The sequence below is a fragment of the Panthera pardus genome, unplaced genomic scaffold, assembly GCF_024362965.1.
Source record: "Panthera pardus isolate Hobbes unplaced genomic scaffold, ASM2436296v1 HiC_scaffold_12, whole genome shotgun sequence".
In the NCBI taxonomy this organism is placed as follows: domain Eukaryota; kingdom Metazoa; phylum Chordata; class Mammalia; order Carnivora; family Felidae; genus Panthera; species Panthera pardus.
Window position 1 is genome coordinate 16,680,447 of NW_026526677.1, and position 25,732 is coordinate 16,706,178.

Here is a 25,732-nt window from a genome sequence, read left to right on the forward strand (position 1 = left end):
TTGATTTATTTTAGTATTAGGCAGTTAAATTTTTTTTGTTACAATATATACATGTTGTTGTTTTTTCTTAATTCAAACAATATGAAATGTGCAGAGAGTAGTGTGAGAAGCATGTCACCCCTTCTAGTCCTCCTCCATAGGAAGGACATTATTACCAGTGCTCTTGTGTGTTACTCCAGAAGTGTCAATATTTCATGCAATACGATCATATATGTATAAATATATGGCCTGCCTTTTATGCACAGGGGAACATGCCATATTCTTTGTTCTGCGTTTTATTCTTTTCTTTTAATGATGTTCGAAATATCTTAAAGGCTATTCATATCTGCGTGTTTATATGCATTCATTCTTTTTATTGGTACATCATATGTATGTACCTTTCTTTATCCCCAACCTACAATGTAAACATTTAGGTTGCTTCTAGTCTTTCAGTGTTATAAACTACACTGTCATAAGCATCTTTGAATGTAGGCATTTGTGCATATGTGTGAATATATCTTTATTAAACTCCTCCTGGAATGGTGTGTATTTCTTAAATTTTGATAGCTATTTCAAATTTTCCCCTTATTGAAATTGTACCAACAGTGTCTACCATGTTATACAATAATAGAGCATTGGTCTTTGTAGTGAGAACTGCTGAATGTTATTCTATTCCTAGATTTTAAGAGTTAAGCTTCCAGAAGTATGACAGCTCAAGAATACATTTTGCGCTCATATTTAATTACAAATTAATCTTGTTGAATTTTAAAATATCTTATTTAATTGATTTCTGCAGCTGCTTTTAAATGGAGTTCTTCTCTGCCTCATTTCAGTTGAACATCTTACAGTCCCTTTTCACTGTTTTTTTTTTTTTCAGGTGCTGAAGTGGAATTTTACTACTCCACGGGATGAATACATTGAGCAACTAAAGACTCAGATGTCTAGCTGCGTGGCTAAGTGGCTACAAGATGAGATGTTTCACTCAGACTTTCAGCATCATAACAAAGCCCTTGCTGTCATGGTTGATGTAGGTTTGCAAGAGATAAATATGATTATCTCAGACCCGTGAAAATACTGAGCCTTGTGAATACCCAGAAATTCACATGACTTGAGAGGGAACTAGAATACAACATGTTCTCTGTTTTTAGAGCTGTTTTATTGTTTGATAGAATAAATGTCTATAATTTTAGGTCCTAAATAGCTCAAAAAGCTATTATTTTCTTCTTGGACTCTAGTAAAATTTATAAAGGACTTACCTAATAGAACTTACATTTTTATACAGTCTTATTTGTCTTTTGTTTTAAGCACTTGGAGAGTGAAAAAGAGGGTGTAATTGGTTGCCTGGATCTCATCTTAAAGTGGCTTACCCTGCGGTTTTTTGACACCAATACAAGCGTCCTAATGAAAGCCCTAGAATATTTAAAATTGCTCTTCACACTGCTAAGTGAGGAGGAATATCATCTGACTGAGAACGAAGCATCTTCCTTCATCCCTTATCTCATCCTCAAGGTAATGCGTTGTTCTCACTCTGGAAGACTGCCCAAGTTCCCGGCTGACCTCAGTTCCTATCCTTTATGCCCTCGCCCTTTTTCATTCATTCTGTGAAGATACCTTCTACCACTTACTCCTGTGCCCCTATTCTTCCAAAAGGTAGTGACTCATGGGAGGACCCTTTGCTACTCAGGAAATGCCTCAGTCGTTATTTTCCTTGTCGACTAGGTTGGAGAACCAAAGGATGTCATTCGTAAAGATGTCCGTGCCATCCTGAACCGGATGTGCCTTGTCTACCCAGCCAGCAAGATGTTCCCCTTCATCATGGAAGGAACCAAATCCAAAAACTCTAAGCAAAGAGCAGGTGAAGCAACAATTTAAATAGAAGCATGAGTCTATGCAGCAGTGACCTCTAAAAGAAAGAGTTTGTAGATGAACAAGGACAATTCTTCAGTGTCTGAGTGATTGATTCCAATCTTCTGATTTGGACTGTGAGAATGATGAGTTGCACACTGGTGGTGCCACAGTGTCCGGTGACACGGGCACCACTCAGTTACCACCCTGGTGACAAAATCAAGTGCACAGGGGCCATCTGACTCACAGGCATCCCTTTCTTCCAGGAGCACTTGCTGTAACATCATTATTGTGTGTTTTATCAGAAGGCAATAAACAAGGAAAAATTCTAGGTAGAACCAGTATAAGATTTTAGTCTTTTATGTATGCCAAGGAAATTTTATCTAGCGAAGATAAGTCTCTATGCCAAATGTGTGTTGGGTCTCATCAGTCTAATCTTCCTCCCCCATCAGAGTGCCTGGAAGAACTGGGGTGTCTGGTCGAGTCCTATGGCATGAATGTTTGCCAACCAACCCCAGGGAAAGCCTTAAAGGAGATAGCAATTCACATCGGAGACCGTGACAACGCTGTGCGCAATGCTGCCCTCAATACCATCGTCACCGTGTACAATGTACACGGGGATCAGGTGTTCAAACTGATTGGAACTGTGAGTGACTTTTTGTGGACATTTTTAACATGTTGTGAATTGCAGAATCACTTAGGTGTTCAGCTTTCATGCCATCTCAACTCTAGCTAAGTTGTTACCACTTTTTATTAAACTAAACCCATCAATGTGTCTTAGAGTCCAGATAAACCCTTGAGGGTGTCTCTGACTGTTACAGTACATTTATATGTGCCTTACAGGAAATCAGATTTTCTTTTCTGAGCCTTCTACTCATACAGTTTGCTTTAGAAAATGAAAGCTTTTTTTTTTTTTTTTTTTTTTAAGAGAGGGAGAGCAGGAGCAGTGGAAGAACAGAGAGAGGGAGAGGAGAGAATCCCAAGCGGGCTCCACTCTGTCAGCACAGAACCCGATGTGGGGCTCAATCTCACGGAACATGAGATCATGACTTGAACCAAAATGAAGAGTCGGACACTTAACTGACTGAGCCACCCAGGCGCCCCGAGAGCTAGTTTTGAATCAGGAAATCCAGAACTAGTCTGGGATTTATAGTCTGTCTAGAAATCTGCTCTGTAATTTTCAGTGCATTTACTTTGTAGTGAACAAGTACTCGTGTATGATGTAGAATCTGGTACCTGTCACATCAAAAGAGTCCCACAGCCATAAGCCACATTCTGCAGACACGTCAGGTGCTGTTTCAGATTCCTTACTGCCTTTGAGCCATTTGCTTGTGCTTGTACCTCAGTCCTTCATTCCAGTTACTTCCTAGTATTTACACTGTGTTTATGTATTTTTAGCTGTACTAATCTAATTAAATCCTCACTACAGGTCGGCAAAGGAGATAAAGCAGATGGGAATTTTATAGATGGTCACAGGTGAAGCTTCTTACCTGTAGTTCACATAGTGGTGACACAGCAAACATGAGGAAGCATCATTTAATCTTTGATTTTTTCATTTAGAGTTATTACTGGCCTTTCTTTTTGTATCCTTTCCTTCTTTCATGTATTCTCTTATGATAGCAGGTTTTAACAATAGTTGATTTAAAATGTAGCTAGTATTTTGAAAATGAATTTACCCTAACATGGCAGGTTCTGTTTGCTTCAATATGTGAATGGATATTGACTCTTTTGAGTGTTCCAATCAGGTTTTTAATTCTCCTCATATTCTAGTAGAGTATGTGGTAATAAATTGGCTTCTTCTTATAGCTTTCTGAAAAGGATATGAGCATGCTCGAGGAGAGGATTAAGCGGTCAGCAAAGAGGCCTTCTGCTGCACCAATAAAACAGGTGGAAGAGAGACCTCAGCGCACACAGAGCATAAACTCCAATGCCAACATGCTGCGCAAGGGACCAGCTGAGGACATGTCCTCCAAACTCAAGTATGTAGATGGAGATAATTGTCTAAGAACGTCTCAGTGGACTTTGCCTTGTGTGCTAAGAGCTTATCCTGTAACATAATCTTGAGTTCTTGTAGCCATTATCATGCATGACAGAGTGTCTGGGTAAATGTCTTGTAGCCAAATGTTTAATCCTTCAGTCTTCATTGTCTTTGTCTTTGTCTCAAAACCACTTCTAAATAGTCTTGTGCCTTCTTTCACTGCTTTTCCGTGGACAGAATTATGTATCGCACTTATAGGATGTAAGTACTGCCTGCTAATTTCTCATTAGCAGGGCTCTTATATCTTTCTAACTTCTGACTTGGATTCATCCCCTCTGGAGGGCAATTGATTTAGAGTTTATAACTCTCAACAGGTTAGGGGTGTCCATAAGTATCCCATGTGTCAAGCCTTCCCCAGAAGTCCACTGGCTAGCAGAAGTGGCCACTCAATGTCATGTGGCTAAATTATTGGTTCACCTTCTTCCTTGTGTTATACTTGGTCATATTCAGGATTCTGTTCTTCAGATAAGGCTGAGTAAATTGCATGCAACCCAGAATTGGCTTAGGGACTCAAAATACTACCATCTAAGAAAGACAGCTCTATTTTGGGCTGTATCGTTCGTCTAATTTTAACCAATTTGAATTTGAAAACTTTAAATACCTATTGCTTAGATGTAATGCTGGCCCTGACCTATCAAGAGTGAATATCCCTAAAAAGAGATGACTGTACCTCAAAGTTTAAAATGTACTGAACACTGCATGGATGAGTGCTTATGATTAGAAGAACTTAACACTGGATAATTTATCAGAAAAGAACCAGCCAGTCTAGATTTTTCTTAAATTTGTGACCAAGTAGAGACCTTTGAGTCAGTATAAGTATATTTGATGAATTATTTTCTGCCCCCTCTGGAATAGCAACACAAGGTTTGTCGGCTTTAGTGAACTGGAGAGAATACTTATAATTTGGAAGCTGCTACAAATACAGGTTAAAACCACCAGCTCTGAGGATATTCATGAACATGAATTGCGGCCCATTGAAGGCATTTGCCTTAGACTCAAGGACTCAAATAATTCAGGGGGGCTGAAACCAGAAGTTGAACATCTGTCTTGAAGCTTTGGGGCAACTGGCAGTGCTACTCTTGTCCTTTGTTTCAGAAGTTTCTTTTAGTTCAGGAACCTCCTTTTGCTTCCCTTAGCCAAGCCCGAAGCATGAGTGGGCATCCTGAGGCAGCCCAGATGGTTCGCCGAGAATTCCAGCTGGATCTAGATGAGATTGAGAATGACAATGGTACAGTTCGATGTGAAATGCCAGAGCTTGTTCAGCACAAACTGGATGACATTTTTGAACCCGTCCTTATTCCTGAACCCAAGTAAGTGAATCTCTTTCATTTCAGTGGTGAGCAGTGCATGATCAAAAGAGTGCATATGTGAAAAGAGCTCTCTGTACAATTAGAATGTTTTAGAACTGATCACTGTATGGCTGGGAGCAGTTCTTTACTAAGACCTGGAGGTAGCAGAGAATTGCATAATCCCAACTCACTGAGATGTCTCCTAACAAAGATTGAATTTTTTCCCTTTGCTCTGCTCTCTAGAATCCGGGCTGTTTCTCCACACTTTGATGACATGCACAGTAATACAGCATCCACAATCAATTTCATTATCTCCCAAGTAGCCAGTGGTGACATCAACACGAGCATCCAAGCTCTGACACAGGTAATGGGGGTATTACACACGACGGTAATTCCATCATCAGCAGAGGCTGTACGAGTGGTGGCTGCATTCTGGTCGCAGATTTGACGGAGGCAGGCAGCGTTCAGCACTGCTCTGATGAAAACGTGCACAGGGACCCCTCATTGTCATCACTGACCTCCCAGAATATGGCTGTCATAGAGCCTTGCTTTTTATTTTACACTTGCATTCATTCGCCAGAGGCTGGAAATAACAGCAGTAAGTAGGAACCAAATCTCATGGAATTTACTTAGGTTTTAGTGGACAGAGAGAAATAAGTAAACAAGAAAATATCAGATAATAGCAACTACTGTGTAAATATAACTCCAATGGGGTGATCAGAGAGAGGAGCTGAATAGTTACTTAGATTGGTGGTCAGGGATGCAGGCAGAGGGAAGAGAGATTACAAAGGCTGTAGGAGAGGAATGAGTTTGGAATATTCAAGGAATTAATGCAAGGCCCCTGTGCTTGGAGCAGAGTGGGCAAGGGGGAGAATGGTACAGAATGAGATTTGAGAGGTGGACAGAAATTGTATCATGTAGACCTTTAAAAGCCCCAGGGTAAGTTTGGATTTTATTTTAAATGTGATGGGAAACCATTAGAGAATTTTAAGCAAAGAAGCTATATATTTTGTAAAAAATCAGTCTCTTCTTCTGCTTCCCTTCCCTAACGATCTAGTCCTAAAGCCAATAAGTTGGTAGAGCAAGGTAGGCATCTACCTTGTGGCAAGGTGGTGGGGGTGGGGAGCCACAGTGGCCCAGAGCGAGGGTCTCAGAGCCCAAGCACTGTGAGGATGGTGTCATACGGGAGAGGTGATGTAGAGTCAGGAGTCAGAGCCTACGTGGGATGAAGAGGATGTCCACGCAGGCAGTCAGTCTGGCATGATAGTGGGATCTGAGGCAGGGTAAGGATATCCACGTGTGTTGGAGGGGGCAGGCCAGTACACAGGTGGCTCAGAACTGGGAGTCAGAGCTGGAGTAGGCATCTGCATAGGGAAGAACTGGTGGCAGAGATGGGAGATTGGTTATATGCAAAAAGGTTGGTCAAAGAAATATAAGGAAAATAGAACCCAAATTTCTTAGTCAGAAAAGCACTACAAATATGAAAGGAAAGCGAAATAGAATAAACTGTGGTGTTGGAATTAGATGTGTCAGTGTGAACTCATGGTTTTCATTATAGAGATGTAGAAATTAATATCAGTGTCAGTGTATATGTATGTATATATGTGGTATAAATGTGTGTTATATGTGTATATAATATATATATATATATATATATACATGTCCTAGTTGAGAGGACCTGAGAACAGCAATACCCCAACAGCAGTAAGCACTCTCAAATCTTATCTTCTGAATACAGTTTTCCACTAAAAGGGAATGAGAGCTCCTTGGAGAAGGAGCAGATTCTAGGGCTGAATTAGAAAAAGCACAGGGTAATACTGGAACATCGTATTGTACCAGACAGGAAGGATAGGCTCAAAGAATGATAGGGACATGTCAGAAGGACCCAGGGGCCAACGGGAACAGATGCCTTATGTTTGAAGGGGACAGTTTGAGCATCAAAGTAAATAGTGGTGGTAATGAGGTATAACCTAATACACTGAATAAAATTCAGGAAATTTATTAAATTCAAAAAATAATAGAAATAAAAAATTTGAAGAGAAATGGGATATTTGCAGTTTCATAGTACCTCTCCACAAAATACAAAGGACAAACACATAAGAAGTAGCCAGAAAATAAAAAATACTTTGAGAATTTGACAGTACAGAAGCGTAGCACACACCACCCTGGAAGATAAAATCATGTGCCACCTCATAGGATCCAGTGAGAATTCAGCATCACTTTGTTCACATTCCTAATGTCATCTAATCATAAGGAAATCTCAAATAAATGCAAACCAAGGGATATTTTACAAATGTCAAGGTCAAGAAAGTCAAGGAAAGACTGAGGATTGGTCTACACTGAAGAGAGACTAAGAGACATGACTAAATACAGTGAATGATTCTGAACTGGCCTTTAGCTATGAAGAACGTGATCGGGGCAGTTGGAGAAAATGGAGCCTGAAGATTAGATGGTAGTAACATCCGTCCTAACTTCTGATTTTGAGTGTTGTCTCATTAGACATCTCCATGAAGACAGATGATTGGAAATGGTGGAATTGGAAGTCTTAGCACAAGGTTTTTGCTATTGTTCTACAAAGAGTGTCCTGTTAACGGTTTTGGTATTGGAGGGGATTTTGGAAAACAATGACTCGAATGCATGCATCCCTCTTGCCTTTCTCCATCCCTTTCAATCCAAACCCATCTGCCTTTTCTGAGCAGAGTAGCTGCTAGGTCAGGTAGGTGGTGTCTGAAGTATGTATAAATGTCAAGCTCTGTGTTGTATAAGTACAAGACTTTTCCACATACAGGCCTTCAGGAAAACCTGAGGTTCAGTAGTGCAGAGCCCAGGGAAAAAGATTGAGACACCAAAATTCCTGGGAAGACTCTTTTTGTGGAGATCAGCATATCCCCTAAAGAAAGGGCAGTGGTGGTCCGTATGAGTGTTATTAATAGGAGGACCTGGTGTTCTCCCTGGCCCCCCAAGGAACTATAAGTTGCCGAACCAAAAGCCTGAATTCACTGTCTGAGGCTGGAAGTCTCTAGCTTTTGTACCTTCAGAGACAGAAGAGCAGAAATGCCCACTCTTGGTGCTGTGCCATATGACTGATAGATTGCCAGCTGGCATACCACAGACTTAGAAGGGCAGAAACTGCTATGTCTCCCCTGCTCAGATTGCCATAGTTGAGGATTTCCAAAAAGACCCAAGAGTGAATCCTGACTAGATAAAGAATGATAACAAACCACACCGTAAGGGACTCAGTAATTGGGAAAAGGAATAAAACAAAATAACCAGAATGGGAATTTCCTAGTACAGGGAAACTTGAAACTGCTGGAGGGGACTAGATGACCATGGGGTTAGGGGGGAGGGGGTATGTGGAAAGAGTACTTAATGAGGATTATTTATTACATATATTCTCTCCAGCAAAAAAAAAAAAAAGTTTTAGAATTTTAAAATTGAGTAGTCCTGAAACCAAATTAAATGACAGCAGTGACAAGACCATTCAGTGGGGAAAGGATAGTCTTTTCAACAAATGATGCTGGGAGAAATGGATATCCACATGCAAAAGAATGACGTTGGACTCATACTATATACAGAAATTAACTCAAAATGGACCAAAGACATACATGTAATAGCTAAAGCTCTAAAACTCTTAGAAGAAAACATGGCGGGGGCAGGGCGGGAGGTGGAGGGAGGGTTCTCCTTGTGGTGGTGGCAGCTCAAAAGCAAAGTACGAACTGCAGCAGCCAGTCATGTCAGGACAGGCGTTTAGAAAGTTTCTTCCCCTCTTTGACCAAGTTTTAGTTGAAAGGAGTATAGCCAAAACTGTAACCAAAAGAGGCATTTTGCTTCCAGAAAAATCTCAAGGAAAAGTGTATGGATGGGGCTCTAGAGAAAAGAGGAGAGAGATTCAACTAGTTAGCGTGCAAGTTGGAGATAAAATTCTTCCAGAATATGGAGGCACCAAAGTAGTTCTGGATGACAAGGATTATTTCTGGTGATATTCTCAGGAAGTATGTAGACTAAAATAAATCATTATTGAAATGGCATCATGTGAAGCTGCCCATTCTAGTGAAGTGAAATCTTCCATCAAGTAAATAATTTCTATGTCTCTCTTTTATAATAACCTAATGGTATCCCAAACAAAACAAATAAAACATAGGGGGAAATCTTCATGATATTAGACTTGGCAGTGATTTTTTGGATATGACACCAAAAGCAATGGCAACAGAAGAAAAAATAATAAAATTGAACTTTATCAAAATTTAAAAGTTTTATGCATCAAACAAAGATCACTATCAAGAGAGTAAAAAGACACCCCACAGAATGAGAGAAAATATTTGCAAATTATATATCTGAAAAGAGATTAATATCCAGAACACATAAAGAATTCCCACAATTCAACCACACAAACAGAAAGAAAATTCAAAAATGGGCAAAGGACTTAATCAACATTTCTCCAAAGAAGATACACAAATGGCCAGTAAGCATGTGAAAAGATGTTTGGCATCTTTTAGACATTAAGGAAATGCAGATCAAAACCACACTGAGATACCACTTCATACCCCAGTAGGATTTTCTTTTTTTTCTAAAAATGGGAAATAGGGCACCTGGGTGGCTCAGTTGGTTAAGCAACTGACTTCGACTCAAGTCATGATCTTGCAGTTCACTAGTTTGGGCCCTTCCTCCGACTCTGTGCTGACAGCTCAGAGCCTGGAGCCTGCTTTGGATCTCTCTCTCTCTCTCTCTCTCTCTGTCTCTGCCCTTCCCCTGCTCTCGCTCACTCGCTCTTGAATAAAAACATTAAAAATTTTTTTTAAAAAAATGGTCAATAGTATTGGCAAGGATGTGGAGAAACTGGAACCTGTGTGCATTACTGGTAAGGACATAAAATGGTACAACCATTTATGGAAAACACAGTCTGGTGGTTCTTCAAAAAGTTAAACAAGAATTACAATAAGATCCAATATTCCCACTACCTGAAAGCAGGGACCCACACAGATAGTTGTGCACCAGTGTTTATTATAGCAGCATTCTTCACAGCAGACAAAAGGTGGAAAACAACTTAAGAGTCCATCAGCATGTGAATGGATCAACAAAATGTGGTATATACATACCATGGAATATTTTTCAGCCATAAAGATGAATGAAATTCTGATGTATGCTATAACATGGATGAACCTTGGAAATCTTATGCTAAATACAATAAGTCAGACACAAAGGGACAAATATTGTGTGATTACACGTATATGAGGTACCTAGGATAGGCAAACACACAGAGAAAGTAGAATAGAGGTTACCAGGGCTAGGGAAGGGCGGCAGAATTTGGAGTTATTATTTAATGGGTATGGAGTCCGATTAGAATGATAGCAAAGTTCTAGAAATAGATAGTGGTGATGGTTATATAACATTGTGAAGGTACTTAATGCCATTGGATTATATGCTTAAATGGTTAAAATGGGCACCTTGGTGGCTCAGTTAAGCATCCGGTTTGTGATTTTGGCTCAGATCATGATCTCATAGTTCATGTATTTGAGCCTTGAGTCAGGCTATAGTGCACAGCCTGCTTGGGATTCTCTCTCTCTCTCTGCTCCTCCCCTGCTCATGCTCTCTCTAAATAAATAAATAAATAAACTTAATAACATTATTTTTAAGAGATAGTTAAAATGGTAAATTTTATATATTTTTATTATAAGAAAATTAACAGGGGTGCCTGGGTGGCTCAGTTGGTTACGTGTCTGACTTTGGCTCAGGTCACAGTCTTGCGGTTCCTCAGTCCAAGCCCTATGTCAGGTTCCGTGCTGACAGCTCAACCTCGGATTCTGTGTCTCCCGCTCGCTCTCTGCCCCTCCCCCTCTTGTGTTCTCTCTCTCTCTCTCTCTCTCTCTCTCTCTCTCTCTCTCTGTGTCTCTCTGTCTCTCTCTGTCTCAGAGAAATAAAAACATTTTAAAATATAAATAAATAAAGATTTATGAGAATATTAAAAAAAAAGAAAACCGTCAGTAACAAAAACATTTACATAGGAATAAATCAAGCATTTTATATGTAAAACCTTTATAGAGGAAATTGAATGACATTAGAGAATTTCCAAATAAATGGAAATATAATATGTTCACAAGGTTTGGGGTTATCAAGATGCCAATTTGCCTCAAATTTACCTATACAGTGAAAGCCATTCTAATCAAAATCTCAACAGTTCTACAGTTACGAAATTGATGCTGAAATTTATTTTTTTTTGAAGTTTTATTTATTTTTGAGAGAGAGAGCGTGAGTGGGGGAGAGTCAGATAGGGAGACACAGAATCTGAAGCAGGCTCCAGGCCCTGAGCTGTCAGCACAGAAACCCACGCAGGGCTCAAACCTACAAACCACGAACGAGATCATGACCAAGCCCGAGTCAGTTGCTTAACTGACTGAGCCACCCAGGCACCCCAGCAGTCAGTTTTTTAAGACAGTTTTTTAATTTAAAAAAATTTTAAATCTACGTATCTTTTTTAAATTTTTTTGAGAGAGCACATGCACATAACCAGGGGAGAGGGGCAGAGAGAGAGAGAGAGAATCGTAAACAGGCTCCACACTAAATGTGGAATTCATTGCAGGGTTCATCCCACAACTCTGGGATCATGATCTGAGCTGAAATCAAGACTTGGATGCTCAACTGACTGAGCCACCCAGGCACCCCAAGAAAGTTTTTTAAAATTATAACACAGTGCAGAGGTCCTTTATCACTATACATCAACAGTAACTACAGAGCCACTGTAATTAAGATTGTGCAGTATTGGGGGCACCTAGGTTGCTCAGTTGGTTAAACCTCCGATTTCAGCTCAGGCCATGATCTCACGGTTCGTGGGTTCAGGACCCACATCAGGCTTTCTGCTTTCAGTGGTGAGCCTGCTTCAGATCCTCTGTCCCTCTCTCCATCTGCCCATCCCCTGGTTGTGCTCATTCTCTCTCTCTCTCTCTCTCTCTCTCTCCCTCCCTCTCCCTCTCCCTCTCCCTCTCCCTCTCTCTCTCTCTCTCTCTCTCTCTCTCTCCCCCCCCTCCCTCCCTCTCTCCCCCTACTTCTCTCCTCCCCCACCCCAAAAAAAAGGAACAGAAAAGACATTAAAAATCCCTTGGTAAAAGCTGGATTAATCAGTAAATGGTGCTAGGACTGGTTATCTTCCACGGGAACAGCAGTATAATTAGATTGCTATTTCCTACGCCAAAGTATATTTCAGATGGATTAAAGACCTAGATGTGAGAAGGAAAACTTAATAGGAGAACATTTTTTACTTCACATTATGTAAGGATTTCTTTTTAAACTAGACACAAAAAAACATAAAGGAAAAAATAGAAATCTTTTACTACTTTAACATTTCTGAAAACATCTGTTTATCACAAGATACTCTGTTTATAACAAAATGAAAAACCAAGCAGGGCACCTGGCTGGCTCAGTCAGTAGAGCACACGACTCTTGATCTCAGGGTTGTGAGTTCAAGCCCCATGTTGGGTGTAGAGCCTACTTTAAAAAAAATAAATAAATAAAAAGACAAGTTATAGGTTGAGAGAATTGGGACAGATGTAGTAGATGAAAGATAAGGACATGGGAATGAAACAATTCTTAACCAGTTAGAGGTCAGAATGTTTTTTTTTAAAAAAAGGAAAAGCCAGATAGAATAGTAGTAACCCCTGGTGAAAGGCAGGATACCAGCTTACCAGCTTGGAGGGGCAGGAAGAGGGCTTTGGGTGCGACCAATGTCCTATAGCTTGTTCTCATGGCAGATATACAGATGCATATGCATAGAATTTCATTAAGATGTACTGTTAGGATTTGTATATTGTATTATATTAACGTTGTTAAACCTTAATAAAATAGTAAACAGTAAACCGGACTTAATATATGTGTACATAGAATTTTACAGTCTCTGAAAATATCTATATTTTTTTATATCTTAACAACTGTTGTAGTAAAAGATATACTCACCAAATTCTTCATTGGTAACCCAACAGACTTTTTAATAAATAATATCACAAAAAATAATGGCCACTTGGAAAAAGTATGAAACACCCTCCTGACTAACCCTTTGATTAAAAAACCAAAAAACTCTTAATAGTGAATAGTAGGAAAGCATTTCCCTCTAAACCTGTAGTGAAACTACTGAACTCAGAAAAATATATTGCTGGCACAAAAACAGACACTCAGATCAATGGAACAGAATAGAGAACCCAGAAATGGACCCACAAACGTATGTCCAACTAATCTTTGACAAAGCAGGAAAGAATATCCAATGGAATAAAGATGGTCTCTTCAGCAAGTGGTACTGGGAAGACTGGACAGCGACATGCAGAAAAATGAACCTGGACCACTTTCTTACATCATACACAAAAAGAAACTCAAAATGGATGAAAGACCTAAATGTAAGACAGGAAGCCATCAAAGTCCTCGAGGAGAAAGCAGGCAAAAACCTCTTTGATCTTGGCCTCAATAACTTCTTACTCAACACATCTCCAGAGGCAAGGGAAACAAAAGCAAAAATGAACTATTGGGATCTCCTCAAAATAAAAATCGTCTGCACACCAAAGGAAACAATCAGCAAAACTAAAATGCAACCGACAAGAATGAGAGAAGATATTTGCAAACAACCTATCAGATAAAGGGTTAGTATCCAAAATCTATAAAGAACTTATCTAACTCAACACCCAAAAAACAAATAATCCAGTGAAGAAATGGGCAAAAAACATGAATAGACATTTCTCCAAAGAAGACATCCAGATAGCCAACCAACACATGAAAGAATGCTCAACATCACTCATCATCAGGAAAATACAAATCAGAACCATAATGAGATACCACCTCACACCTGTCAGAATGGCTAACATTAACAACTCAGGCAAGGACAGATGTTGGCAAGGATGCGGAGAAAGAGGATCTCTGTTGCACCACTGGTGGGAATGCAAACTGGTGCAGCCACTCTGGAAAACAGTATGGAGGTTCCTCAGAAAATTAAAAATAGAACTACCCTACAACCCAACAATTGCACTACTAGGTATTTATCCAAGGGATACAGGTATGCTGTTTCAAAGGGGCACATGCACCCCAAAGTTCATAGCAGCACTGTCAACAATAGCCAAAGTATGGAAAAGGCCCACATGTCCATCTATGGATGAATGGATAAAGATGTGGTATATATATATACAATGGAGTATTACTCAGCAATCAAAAAGAATGAAATCTTGTCATTTGCAACCACGTGGATGGAACTGGAGGGTGTTATGCTAAGTGAAATTAGAGAAAGACAGATATGACTTTCACTCATATGAGGAATTTAAGATACAGAACAGATGAACACAAGGGAAGGGAAGCAAATATAAAAACAGCGAGGGGGACAAAACATAAGAGACTCTTAAATATGGAGAACAAACAAAGGGTTATTGGAGAGGTTGTGGGAGGGTGGATGGGCTAAACAGGTAAGGGGCATTAAAGAATCTACTCCTAAAATCATTGTTGCATTATATGCTAACTAACTTGGATGTAAATTAAAAAAAAAATTTTTAAGTATAATATAGCTATAGTAATTAAGACAATGTGATATTGACATAAAAATAATGAACTAGACTCAATGGAACAGAATTAAAAAACCCACAAATAAATACATGCATATAGGCGCAATAAATTTATAAATAATGTGTCACTGAAGTGCTCAACAGTAAGGAAAGGAAAGTCTTTTCAATAAATTATACGGGGACAATTGGATATCCACACACACAAAAAGTAAAAAGAAAAAAAATGAAAAATATATTGCCTGAAATGCATTTGCTATTAGAAAAAAGCTAAAATGAAGTAACTTAGTACTTACCAGAAGTTAGAAAAATAAAAAATAAAAAATATTTGAAAGGAGATAATAAAGCTATAGTTCATGAGATGGATGTTTATTTTTTCAAAGTTTGTTTATTCATAATGTCTATACCCAACATGGGACTCGAACTCACAACCCCAAGACCCAACAATCACACGCTCATCTGACTGAGCCAGCCAAGCGCCCCTAAGATGGATTTTTAAAATAACAACTCTTAATTTGTTTCTTGTAAAACAAAACAAATTCCTTAATAGACTGACTAGAGAACAAAAATATGTATCAGGAATGAGGAAGGAACCAACCATAGATGTGGAAGAGATAAAAAAAAAAAAAAGTAACCCTGTGAAAATTTTAAACAATTCATCACCCCCCCCCCTAAATATTTAAAAGAACCAGGGGATTTGGGGAAAACATTAAAAAACAAGGAAGGAAACCTAAGAATAAGAAAAGACACATTCGAACATATAAAATTTTAAGATTTTAATCTGCAGAAATCTACCATATACTATCAGTAAACAAGTAGTATATTGCGTACATATTGTGGAATATATTTGCAGCCCAGATGACCAATAAAGGATTAATAGCTACACTAAATAGAGCTTTTATTAACTCTTGAGAAAAGGAGAACCCAATAGAAAAATGACTGAAGGATGTGAATAGGCAAATCACACAAGATATCCAAACGGCCAGTAAGTATGTGAAAAGAGGTCCAGGCCCTCCTTAGCTACAAAATGCAAATTAAAGTAACAATAAGGGACCCCTGGGTGGCTCAGTTTGTTAAGCGTCTGACTGTTGATCTCAGCTCAGATCTTAATCTCAGGGTCATCAGTTCAAGCCCTCCTTTGGGCTCCACACTGGGCATGGAGCCTGAAGTAACAATAAGATAGCATGTTTTGCCATCAGAGTGGCAAAAATTAAAAAGCGTAATAACATACAGCCAGTAGAGCTTGTGGAAAAACAGTACTTGTGCATTAAATGTAGAAATGCAAATGCAATGTTAGTGCCTTTATTTTTAATTTGAGAGAGAGAAAGGATGAGTTTGCGTGTGAACAGGGGAGAGGGGCAGAAGGAGAGAGAGAGAGAAAATGAGAATCCCAAGCAAGCTCCACTCTCAGCACAGAGCCCAACTCAGCTTGATCCCATGACCCTGGGATCATGACCTGAGCTGAAACCAAGAGTCGGATGGACGTTGCATGCCACCCAGGCGCCCCAATGTGCCTTTTTAAAGAAAACCACACAGTAATATGTATTATGCCATCATTTGAAATGTATCATTCTTTTAGAAATAAAAACACAAGTATATTAGGATACATGTACAAAGATGTTTATTGAAACCTTATTTATAGTAAACAAAATAACCAAACCGGAAACACATTGAAAGTTAGTAAGGGAACAATTGAGTAAACTTTGGCACATGCATATGTGGACTGTTAATGCAGTCTTTAAAAATAGAGCTATTCCTATGGCCTTTGGGGAATTTCATAATTTTCTGTTGTGCTAGAAAAGCTAGATGCAGAGAAGTGTATGAACTATAATCCTCTTTAAAATAAACAACCTAAACCTTGACCCCATTTGTGCATGCACATGTGGTTGTATATGACTCTGTGAATGTGAAAGGATGTGGACCAGGTTGTTAATGTTAATTACATTAGAAAAAGGGTAAGCTTCCCCCTGGGGGAAAAAAAGTATTTTTTATGGTGTCTTTGTTGACACAACGTTGTTAAACAGCCCCAGTTATATAAAATTGTATGTGCCAATGAGGTATGACACGCATAAAGATGCAAATGAAAGTAGGACTCCTGGCTTCCACAACACCAGCAGGCACCACTCCCACTGCAGTCTGTCCAAATGGTGCTCCCTGGGGTTGCACAATAGGACAACCCTGCCGGAAAGTAGGGTCATTAGGGGTGCCTGGGCGTGTCAGTCGGTTGAGTGTCCGACTCTTGATTTCAGCTCATGATTCCAGGGTCTTGGGACAGAGCCCTGAGTTGGGCTCTGTGCCAAGTGTGGAGCCTGTTTGAGATTCTCTCACAGTGTGTGTATGCCTCTCTCTCTCTCCCTCCCTCCCTCCCTCCCTCCCTCCCCCCCCCCCCATTCTTATGCTCTCTTAAAAAAGATGGGGGAGGGGGTGGTCATTGAAGATTGACATATTTGTCTCTGGGTGGTATTTACGTAATCATAAAAATAAGGTATTTTTACAGTAGTGAATGGGAAATACGTGTTTTACCCACAGTAGTGCATTTTACTGTTAGTGACAACCAATGTACCAAACCAAAAAGAACACCAGAATCAGGATGTGGGAAAACTTGAGTTTTGAGTTTGGACTAAGTAGTCTGATCTTTCTGAGCCTTGCTTTTCTCATGTAGTAAATGGAGATCTTACTAACTTACCTTACTGATTCTCCAGAGCTGTTGAATGGTCAAATGAGATGATGGGTATTCACTTTAATAGATGAGACATTTAAACATAGGGATTATATTCCCTAATCTTCTAGATAGTGAACCTTTTACAATAGGATCTGTGACTAATTTACCTAACAGTATCTTGCTCAGTTAGTATCTGCTGAGTGTTTGAATCCCTAAGGACTAGTTATTTATGTGTAAAGTGACTGGATTTTTTTTCTAGGTTAGATATTATTATAAGTACTTTGCTGATAAATATTATAGACATAACATTTTCCTGCTACTTCTAAGTATGAAGCTTGGAGACTGTATCTTGGGGGTTGTTTTGTTGTTTTTGTTTTTAATTTTAGTTAACATATCTTGGGGTTTTTGTTACCAGATCGATGAGGTCCTGAGACAGGAAGACAAAGCTGAAGCTATGTCTGGACATATTGATCAGTTTCTGATAGCCACGTTCATGCAGCTAAGACTCATCTACAACACACATATGGCAGATGAGAAATTGGAGAAAGATGAGATCATCAAGCTTTATAGCTGTATCATTGGCAACATGATTTCGGTAAGGCCACCTCTACAGAACATGAGCTTCTTTTCAGTCTCATCCTACCTGGGTTCTAGAACCTGAATCTGTGTAGATGTTCCGTTGAATCCTACATCACTTACAGAGTTTTACTTGCAGACTGCGGACTACTTTCATTAGATGTTGGGTGCCTTATTGTTAGAACACAAAATAGAATGCTTACATACTACCTAGATTTCTGCTTCCTGCCAGTGTCTTCATTAGGCATGGTAGGACCCCTGGTTGCATTGTCACAGATAACTACTCACACAGAAAGTACTTTCACAACAGGAAGGAAGAAGCACTCCAACTAGTTTTGGCTATTTCTGGAGATTTGAGGAAGTCTGATGGTTTTTTTCCCCCTAATACTCTGCATTTTTTTTTAATACAGTGTAACTGTTTACTAGAATGTGCCATCCACATTTATCTTCTTTGTTTTATATATTGGCTTTCATACCTAACACAAGTATGATTGGATAGCTGTTTCAGATAGAAAGCCTTGCCCGGGAGGCCTCCACTGGAGTCCTGAAAGACCTGATGCATGGCCTCATCACCTTAATGCTGGACTCTAGGATTGAAGATCTAGAGGAAGGACAACAGGTGATCCGCTCTGTGAACCTCTTGGTGGTGAAGGTTCTGGAGAAGTCAGACCAGACCAACATCCTGAGGTATATCCATGCTCTCACCATTTGAGCCTGAAACAGCCTCTCTTTTTTCTACCCATGGAAACCAAAGTCACTAAGACCAATTATAACTTTAGGTTTGCCTAATAAGTTTGTTTATTACTCTTCTCTCCCTCATGAACCTAGTGTTCTGACCCGAGACAGCAGCTAAAACTAGTAACAACTTAGTAAGCCAGCCAGCATCAAGACTTTTCTAGAATAGGGATGCCTGGGTGGCTCAGTCAGTTAAGCATCTGACTCATGGTTTCTGCTCAGGTCATGATCTCATGGTTTCATGAGTTTGAGCCCCACAATGGGCTCCAAGCTGACGGTGCAGAGACTGCTTGGGATTCTCTGTCGCCCTGTCTCTGTTCCTCCCCAACTTGCACTGTCTCTCAAAATAAATAAACTTTAAAAAAAATTATAAAGAATTTTCTAGAATAGAACTATCATGTTTGTTGATTACCTCTCCTTTCATGTACATTTCAAGTACATTTCTGTCTCGGCTACCAGTAACAATGAAAAATAGTGACAAGCTTTACCATTTACCAAGTAGTAACTGAGAAAGCTTAAATGATTGATGTTTATTTTCTTTATAGCTGAATGTCAAGTAATCAGAGACAATCCTGATCCATAGGCTCTCAATTTGTTAGATGGATACAGAATATTTACACTTGGCCTTTCAACTATTGGTTTTAATTGGAATGCACGTTTGAAACTTATTAATGTTACCATGTTGGGATTTTTTTTTTCCTAGTGCCCTACTTGTTTTGCTCCAAGACAGCCTACTAGCAACAGCCAGTTCTCCCAAATTCTCAGAGCTTGTTATGAAGGTAAAGTTGAAATAATTTGGTCTCTTTTCTTTCCAAGATGCAATACTTGTTAAAGTGTGCAGAGAGGGGAGTTGAAAGTAAGACATAGACTCAAATCAACCAAGGAACACCTGAAAAAAATATACTTGGTCTCGAGTTTATACCCCAGGCTCAGGCCTGAACAGTTTTTGGCCTCAAACAATGAAAAGGGAAAGACGGATTATCCTAGAAGCAAAAGGCAATTAGTTTCATGAGACAAATGTTATACCTTTTTGGGAAATAGTAAGTATAGCCCTGTCCTGTAATATTTTAGCCTCTTGAACGGAAAACCCTAAGTGAACGTATCTGCAACATTATAACATTGTTATTACACTGTAATTGAGTCTGTGTCCTTGGGTCAGGTTTGGTTAAGCTGTATGAACTGCTGTACTGTTGGGTTCCGCACCCGATTCTCCATACCTTCTCACCATTCAAGGCCCCCGTTTCCAGGGAGTGTGAAGGAGGTGTGGGGATGATTACATGGACGGCTGGTCACACTCTTGCCCTGATGTGCTTGAAATGAGTGAAATTGTTCATGTTTTAGCAGCTGAACTCAAAAGGCATGGTGGTGTTCCACACTTATATCCCTGACCATCTTTTGGAAGTGACCACAGAGCTTGGGACAGGTGAATGGTACCAGGAGTGATCCTCATTCTTCAGCCACTCCTCCTAACTTTGTTTCTTTTTCCAATAGTGTCTCTGGAGAATGGTTCGACTCTTGCCTGATACCATCAACAGCATTAATCTGGACAGAATTCTTCTGGACATACATATTTTCATGAAGGTCTTCCCCAAAGAGAAACTGAAGCAATGCAAAAGTGAATTTCCCATAAGGACTCTAAAGACGCTGCTGCACACTTTATGCAAATTAAAAGGGCCCAAGGTATGTGAGAACAGCAGCTGGTCCCTGAGGGAGCTTGAGAGAACATCACGGCATTGCTGCCATTTCACTGTGCGTGTGTCTCCCACAGATCCTAGACCACCTAACAATGATTGACAACAAGAACGAATCTGAGCTGGAGGCCCACCTCTGCCGGATGATGAAGCACAGCATGGACCAGACCGGGAGCAAGTCTGATAAGGAAACCGAAAAGGGAGCGTCTCGAATAGTAAGTGTCCTGACTCGAAAGACTAAGGGTGGTGATCCTGTCACAGATGTAAACGCTGGAGCCCATCTTTCTGAGGGTCTAAGGTTAAGGCTCAGGGATGGGGCCACTCTCCTGCTGAGGTGTCATGACCATTTTCCACCTTTAAGTTTTCAAATATGAACTAGTTCTAACCATGTGCCTCTTGGTCCCTAAGAAAGGTTTCTGTACTTGTGCTTAAAGCTTTGGTTGCCAGAGAAATCCACTGTGAGCTCTACTTAATTAGGGAGGAATGGGCCAAGGTCCTTCCTCCTCAAGTTTAGTTGAAAAGCTGCAGCTGGAGGCATTCAGTAACTCAGAATGTTAGTGTTTTCCAGTGTAGACATTGGTGCTTCTGTTAGCCACAGGAACACACCAGTAAGGTCTGGATTTTGAGATATCTTTAGTTCTTATCCAACCATGGGGGGTTCCTAATTAATAACTCGGGTCTAGCCGGTCCTTTGTGCCTTTCAATTTCAGGATGAAAAATCATCAAAGGCCAAAGTGAATGATTTCTTGGCTGAGATTTTTAAGAAGATTGGCTCTAAAGAGAACACCAAAGAGGTAAAAGGGAAAGGGTCTAGCCAAATGGGCTTCTGCTTTATAGAGAAGGACCACTGACTAATTTCTCCCTCCTCTTCCTTTTTCTTATTAACCAGGGCCTAGCAGAGTTATATGAATATAAGAAGAAATATTCAGATGCCGACATTGAACCATTTCTGAAAAATTCCTCCCAGTTCTTCCAGAGCTATGTTGAAAGAGGCCTTCGGGTGATTGAGATGGAGAGAGAAGGCAAAGGCCGTATTCCCTCATCAACAGGTATGGTTTCCTCTAGTAGCTTCAGGGATGAGTTCAAAATATCTCCCAGCTCAGGAACTGGAGGCTTTGACACATTTAAATTAATGCCTGTGTTCCTCAATATTTAATGGTCACCAGCGATGTTCACATGGCTACAGACAGTGGTCACCTCGGTCACCTGACTTGACCCATCATCAGTGTTTGACAAGGACAGTGTTCCCTGCCCTTGAAACCATTTCTTCCCTGGGCTTCTAGTTGTCCATGCTCTCTTTGGTCTCCTCCTACGCAGCCTTCCTGGCCTCTTCCTTCTTGGTCTCCGATTCTTCCTCTCCTTGAACTCTTCATGTTGGCGCTCCCCAGGCTTCAGTCGGTAACCATCTCTTCTTACTCTCATTCCCGTAACTAATCCGTGTAGTCTCATCACTTGAGATACCATTTACGTGCCAGAGAGGCCCAGTGTTGTTTTGGGTCCAGCTCAGACCTTCTTCCTAATCCCAACAGATACATCCTGCATGATGCCTCCACTTGGGTCTCTGGTAGGCATTGTAAACTCCACATGTCACTGCTAAGCTCCAGATATTCCTCCAAGCCAGGAGGAGACCTGCTGTTTCCTTCCTTGTCCATCTCAGGTGATGGCAACTTTGTCCTTCTAGTTTGCTTAGACCCAGAGCCTTTGAGTCTTGTCTTCCTCTCTGTCGGGAAATCCTTTTGGCTCTGCCTGCAAACCATGTACAGACTCCACGCACTCTTCTCATGACCTTCACGGCCACTGCCCTGGTGTGAGAGTCGTCATCTCTCACCTGGTTTATGGCACTGTTCTTCATGCTGACCCCTTGCCTCCACTGTCGCCTTCCCATTTCCACGCATAGCACCAAAACAGTACTTCTCAAATGTTTCCCAAAGGCTCTCCCTTTCTCAGCAAAAGGCCTTCTAGAGATCTACGAGGTCCTACGCATAAGGCCACCACTACAGCCGCGTCTTCTACTCACTCCGACTCCCATTCCGAATACTCCAGCCCCCACCAGCCTCCTTGCTGTTCCAGAACACATCAGGCATTTATGTACCTGCTTAGACCTCTGCACCAACCGTTTCTTACATGTAGATTGCTCTCCCACAAGATGGTCTTGTGACTGGCTCTCTTTGTTCCATCAGATCCTTGTCCGGACACCACTGTCTCAGTGAGACCTTCCTTAAAATGTCATCTACTCCCCACCCCTTGATCAAGCAAACCACGGTATGTCCATATGTAGACATTCTGCTCATTACACTTCAAGAAAAAACACTCTTAAGGTCTTGGAGAGGCATAATTTAAGGTGTTGAGAAGAAGAGAAAAATAATTTCAGAGAATATAACTAAAGCTTCAGCCCAGCAACACACATGGTGAGAGAGAACATGACTGGAATCTGAAAACCACAAAGGATGGCTTCTCAGCCTTTTGGCTAAGATCAACTGTGAAAACCACAAAGGAACACGGTTTTTCAGGCAAACAAATTTGGGAATGTTAGAGGAGGAGTTTCACGGAACTCACAGAGAACTAGATGCAGGACAAATGTGAGAGCTCTACTCTGCATGGTGACAGAGATCTCTCTTTTGGTTTAATACGGCCCTTGACAGCTCTTTCTATAACTGACACCTTCAAGGTCTTCCTTTGTCTCTAGATCCTGTGAGCAGTAATTTGCAGATACTTGGCTTTTCCACTGTGGGGAAGTAATGTTTCAGCTTAACATTCAGAGAAGCTTTCATTCCTATCACTCACCAAGTACTGTTGTGTGTGCCAGGCAGCAAACAGAGAGAAGCCTCTGCTAGAATTTCACATCCACCGGAGTAGGGTGCCCGGGTGGCTCAGTCGTTAAGCATCTGACTTGGCTCAGGTCTTGATCTCACAGTTGGTGAGCTCGAGCCCTGTTTTGGGTATAAACACGAGCCTCGAATGAGCCCCACTTCTCTGTCTCAAGTACGTAAACCAACAAATAAATAATAGATAATAAATTAATAAGCCACAAGGGTAGAGACAGACGCCGAACAATTAACCTAGTAGATACTGTGTTATGTGGGGTGTTGGAAGTGGTAAGCGGACATACCATAGTTTTCTTGATCGAGGCAGAGCCCCCTTTTCTCACTCCCAGAGTCCTTTCTGGTGACATCCAACATTTGATACTTTGGGCCTGAACAGCACATCTGCAACACACGTGCGTGTCCCCTCTGATGCCTGAGCGGTTTTGTGTGGAAAGCATTCACACGTCCCTCACCGCTCCCTCTCACGTCCTTCTTCGTTCACTCTCCGTCAGAGCATTCTCCTCACGTTTACATTAGGGATTCCTATTTTCCTAGAGGAATCTTGTGTGCGACTCTTCGGTTTACCGTAAGGAAGTTTGTCGTCCCAGGACCTTATCTTTTTGGTTTAGATAATGCATCTTGTAATGCATTATCTTTGGGTGTTTTAAATGCCTGCATTTTGTTATTGTTCCTTCTCGGAAATTTAAGAACTGTGACAGATTTTTTTGGTTTCTCCCCCTCTCCTGCCAGAATATTGCTCTCCACGCTGGGGTGACAGATGCTCCCGTTCCTGTCCCTTCTTTGGGTGTTTGTAGGACACCTCCGTTTCCGCCTCCTCCCCTTGAATACACTGTAGCCTTCAGCTCCTGCTCTCTCCCCCAGTTTGAATAAGCACTTCCTCCTGTGTGTCACCTCGTCCAGACCTCGTCTAATCGTTGCCGACATTTAAAGGCCTTAGGTTCCTCGGCTGGACACTTCCCGTGGCCCCAGCAGTGGCGCGGGCCTTTTGGATGGCCCAGGTCAACGTAGGGTCACAAGATCCAACCCCCGCGTATCCCAGATGTAGATGGCCGGCCCAACTGACAGTCTGCTCTTCTCTGTTGACTCCTGAAGCTCTCGCTCGGCTTATCTTGTGTATTTCAGAGCACCCTTTATCGCCAACTCCAGATGGACTCTTCTGGATTTTTCAGTCTTTATAATGGCGGTATCTAGGTCCCAAATCGTTCCCTGTGGTGGCAGATCAACCAGGCCAGTCTAGAAGTGGGACGTGGGTACATTCGAGTGTCCTTTCCACGCTTCCTCTCTAGGCATCTCCCCTCAGACGGAGGTCACGTGTATGTCTGCTCCCACAAGCACAGTGTCCTCCATTGGTAACACAAACGGAGAGGAGGTGGGACCGTCGGTCTACCTGGAAAGACTCAAAATCCTCCGACAGCGGTGTGGTCTGGACAATACAAAGGTACCGCTCCTTTCCTTCCGTGTGGCTCGGGGACGGAGTGGCCGCTGCCGTTCCAGAGCTGCGCACCGACCCGCTTTACCAATGTCTCCCCTTGTCTCCACAGCAAGATGACCGACCTCCGTTGACCTCTCTGCTCTCCAAACCAGCAGTTCCCACGGTTGCCTCTTCCACAGACATGCTGCACAGCAAACTCTCTCAGCTCCGGGAGTCCCGGGAGCAGCACCAGCACTTGGACCTGGATTCTCACCAGACTCACTCTTCGGGAACCACGACCACGTCCTCGTCCTCCACGGCTAACATTGACGACTTGAAAAAGAGACTGGAGAGAATAAAGAGCAGTCGCAAGTGAAGCCGCCCCAGCCCCCAGCACCCCGCAGCTTCAGTTCACTAAACTCGGAGTCCTCCTAGTCGAAGGGCCTCGGCAGGCCTAGCACACAGACTGGCCGGCTGTACACACCGCGGGTCCGGGAGGAGCCGCCGCGGCGCGAGTCGTTGTACATACTCTGCTTCTCCGCCAGCGCCCTGCCTCTAGAAGACTGTCCGTGTAGTAGTTTAGTGTACAGACTTGTAAACAGCTGCCCTCCTCTCAGCTCCGACTAGTCTCCATAGCCTTTGTCTTTTATTTTTAACTGCTCATTTGTAAAGTCGTCCTGATCTTTCCTAGCTTTTAACTATTAGAAACTTTAATAGTTTTTCCTTTGAGTTTGTGAGCTCTTCTCCCTGTAGCCCTGAAGGGTCACTGTATTCTGTATGAATGCATGGCATGATACAACTAATTTAAGAGTCTTTTATAAATAAAGTTTGCATTAACTAGAACCGTCTCCCAAGATGCTCCGTATCTGGGCAGCTCTGTCACGGTTCTTGGGCCCGGCCGGCAGCCACAGAATGGTTAGGGAGGCCCCCTCACGGAGCAGCGCCGGGGCCGGGTGCACAGGCTTGGGCTTCTGCTCCCTTGGGAGGAGCAGCAGAGCACCTTTCCTGCTTTCCACCTGCAGCCCCCGGGAGAGCAGAGGAGTCCCTTTCTTCCCCATTTTGAGGTCCAGGTCATGACTTCCCTCCCACCAGCACTGTGGTCCCAAGGAGCTCTCCGGCTTCCTGCCACTTTGCACGCGAGATGGGCCCCGTTCTGGCCG

General features: G+C 41.6%; 2 protein-coding genes and 1 non-coding gene across 6 annotated transcripts in view; all 3 read left to right on the top strand.

Annotated features, from left to right (window-relative positions):
- CKAP5 (cytoskeleton associated protein 5) overlaps positions 1–25,415 on the top strand; it is a 113,518-nt gene extending 88,103 nt beyond the window's left edge. For 3 of the 4 annotated variants that reach the window (XM_019412339.2, XM_019412341.2, XM_019412340.2), the window contains exons 29-45: positions 857–1,006; positions 1,285–1,488; positions 1,699–1,834; positions 2,277–2,470; positions 3,631–3,803; positions 4,040–4,063; positions 4,999–5,172; positions 5,395–5,515; positions 17,750–17,929; positions 18,410–18,597; positions 19,349–19,424; positions 20,137–20,325; positions 20,414–20,551; positions 21,047–21,130; positions 21,226–21,385; positions 24,448–24,599; positions 24,703–25,415. In XM_019412339.2, the coding sequence (XP_019267884.1) occupies positions 857–1,006; positions 1,285–1,488; positions 1,699–1,834; positions 2,277–2,470; positions 3,631–3,803; positions 4,040–4,063; positions 4,999–5,172; positions 5,395–5,515; positions 17,750–17,929; positions 18,410–18,597; positions 19,349–19,424; positions 20,137–20,325; positions 20,414–20,551; positions 21,047–21,130; positions 21,226–21,385; positions 24,448–24,599; positions 24,703–24,948 (2,589 nt within the window). In that variant the 3' untranslated portion in view covers positions 24,949–25,415. The remainder of the gene's footprint in view (positions 1–856; positions 1,007–1,284; positions 1,489–1,698; positions 1,835–2,276; positions 2,471–3,630; positions 3,804–4,039; positions 4,064–4,998; positions 5,173–5,394; positions 5,516–17,749; positions 17,930–18,409; positions 18,598–19,348; positions 19,425–20,136; positions 20,326–20,413; positions 20,552–21,046; positions 21,131–21,225; positions 21,386–24,447; positions 24,600–24,702) is intronic. The other variant, XM_019412342.2, reaches the window with a different exon arrangement.
- LOC128776343 (small nucleolar RNA SNORD67) lies at positions 1,961–2,072 on the top strand. Its single transcript, XR_008421420.1, has one exon. It is a non-coding gene; the product is annotated as a small nucleolar RNA SNORD67 (small nucleolar RNA).
- On the top strand, positions 8,833–9,885 carry LOC109245109 (10 kDa heat shock protein, mitochondrial-like). Its single transcript, XM_053899766.1, has one exon. It carries the CDS (start codon positions 8,883–8,885, stop codon positions 9,129–9,131), a length of 249 nt encoding a protein of 82 aa, XP_053755741.1. The 5' UTR covers positions 8,833–8,882; the 3' UTR covers positions 9,132–9,885.
- Positions 25,416–25,732: the final 317 nt, after the last annotated feature.

What these genes read in the sequence shown, in the direction of transcription:
- LOC109245109 (XM_053899766.1), top strand. Translation starts at nt 8,883, where the DNA reads ATGTCAGGACAGGCGTTTAGAAAGTTTCTTCCCCTCTTTGACCAAGTT.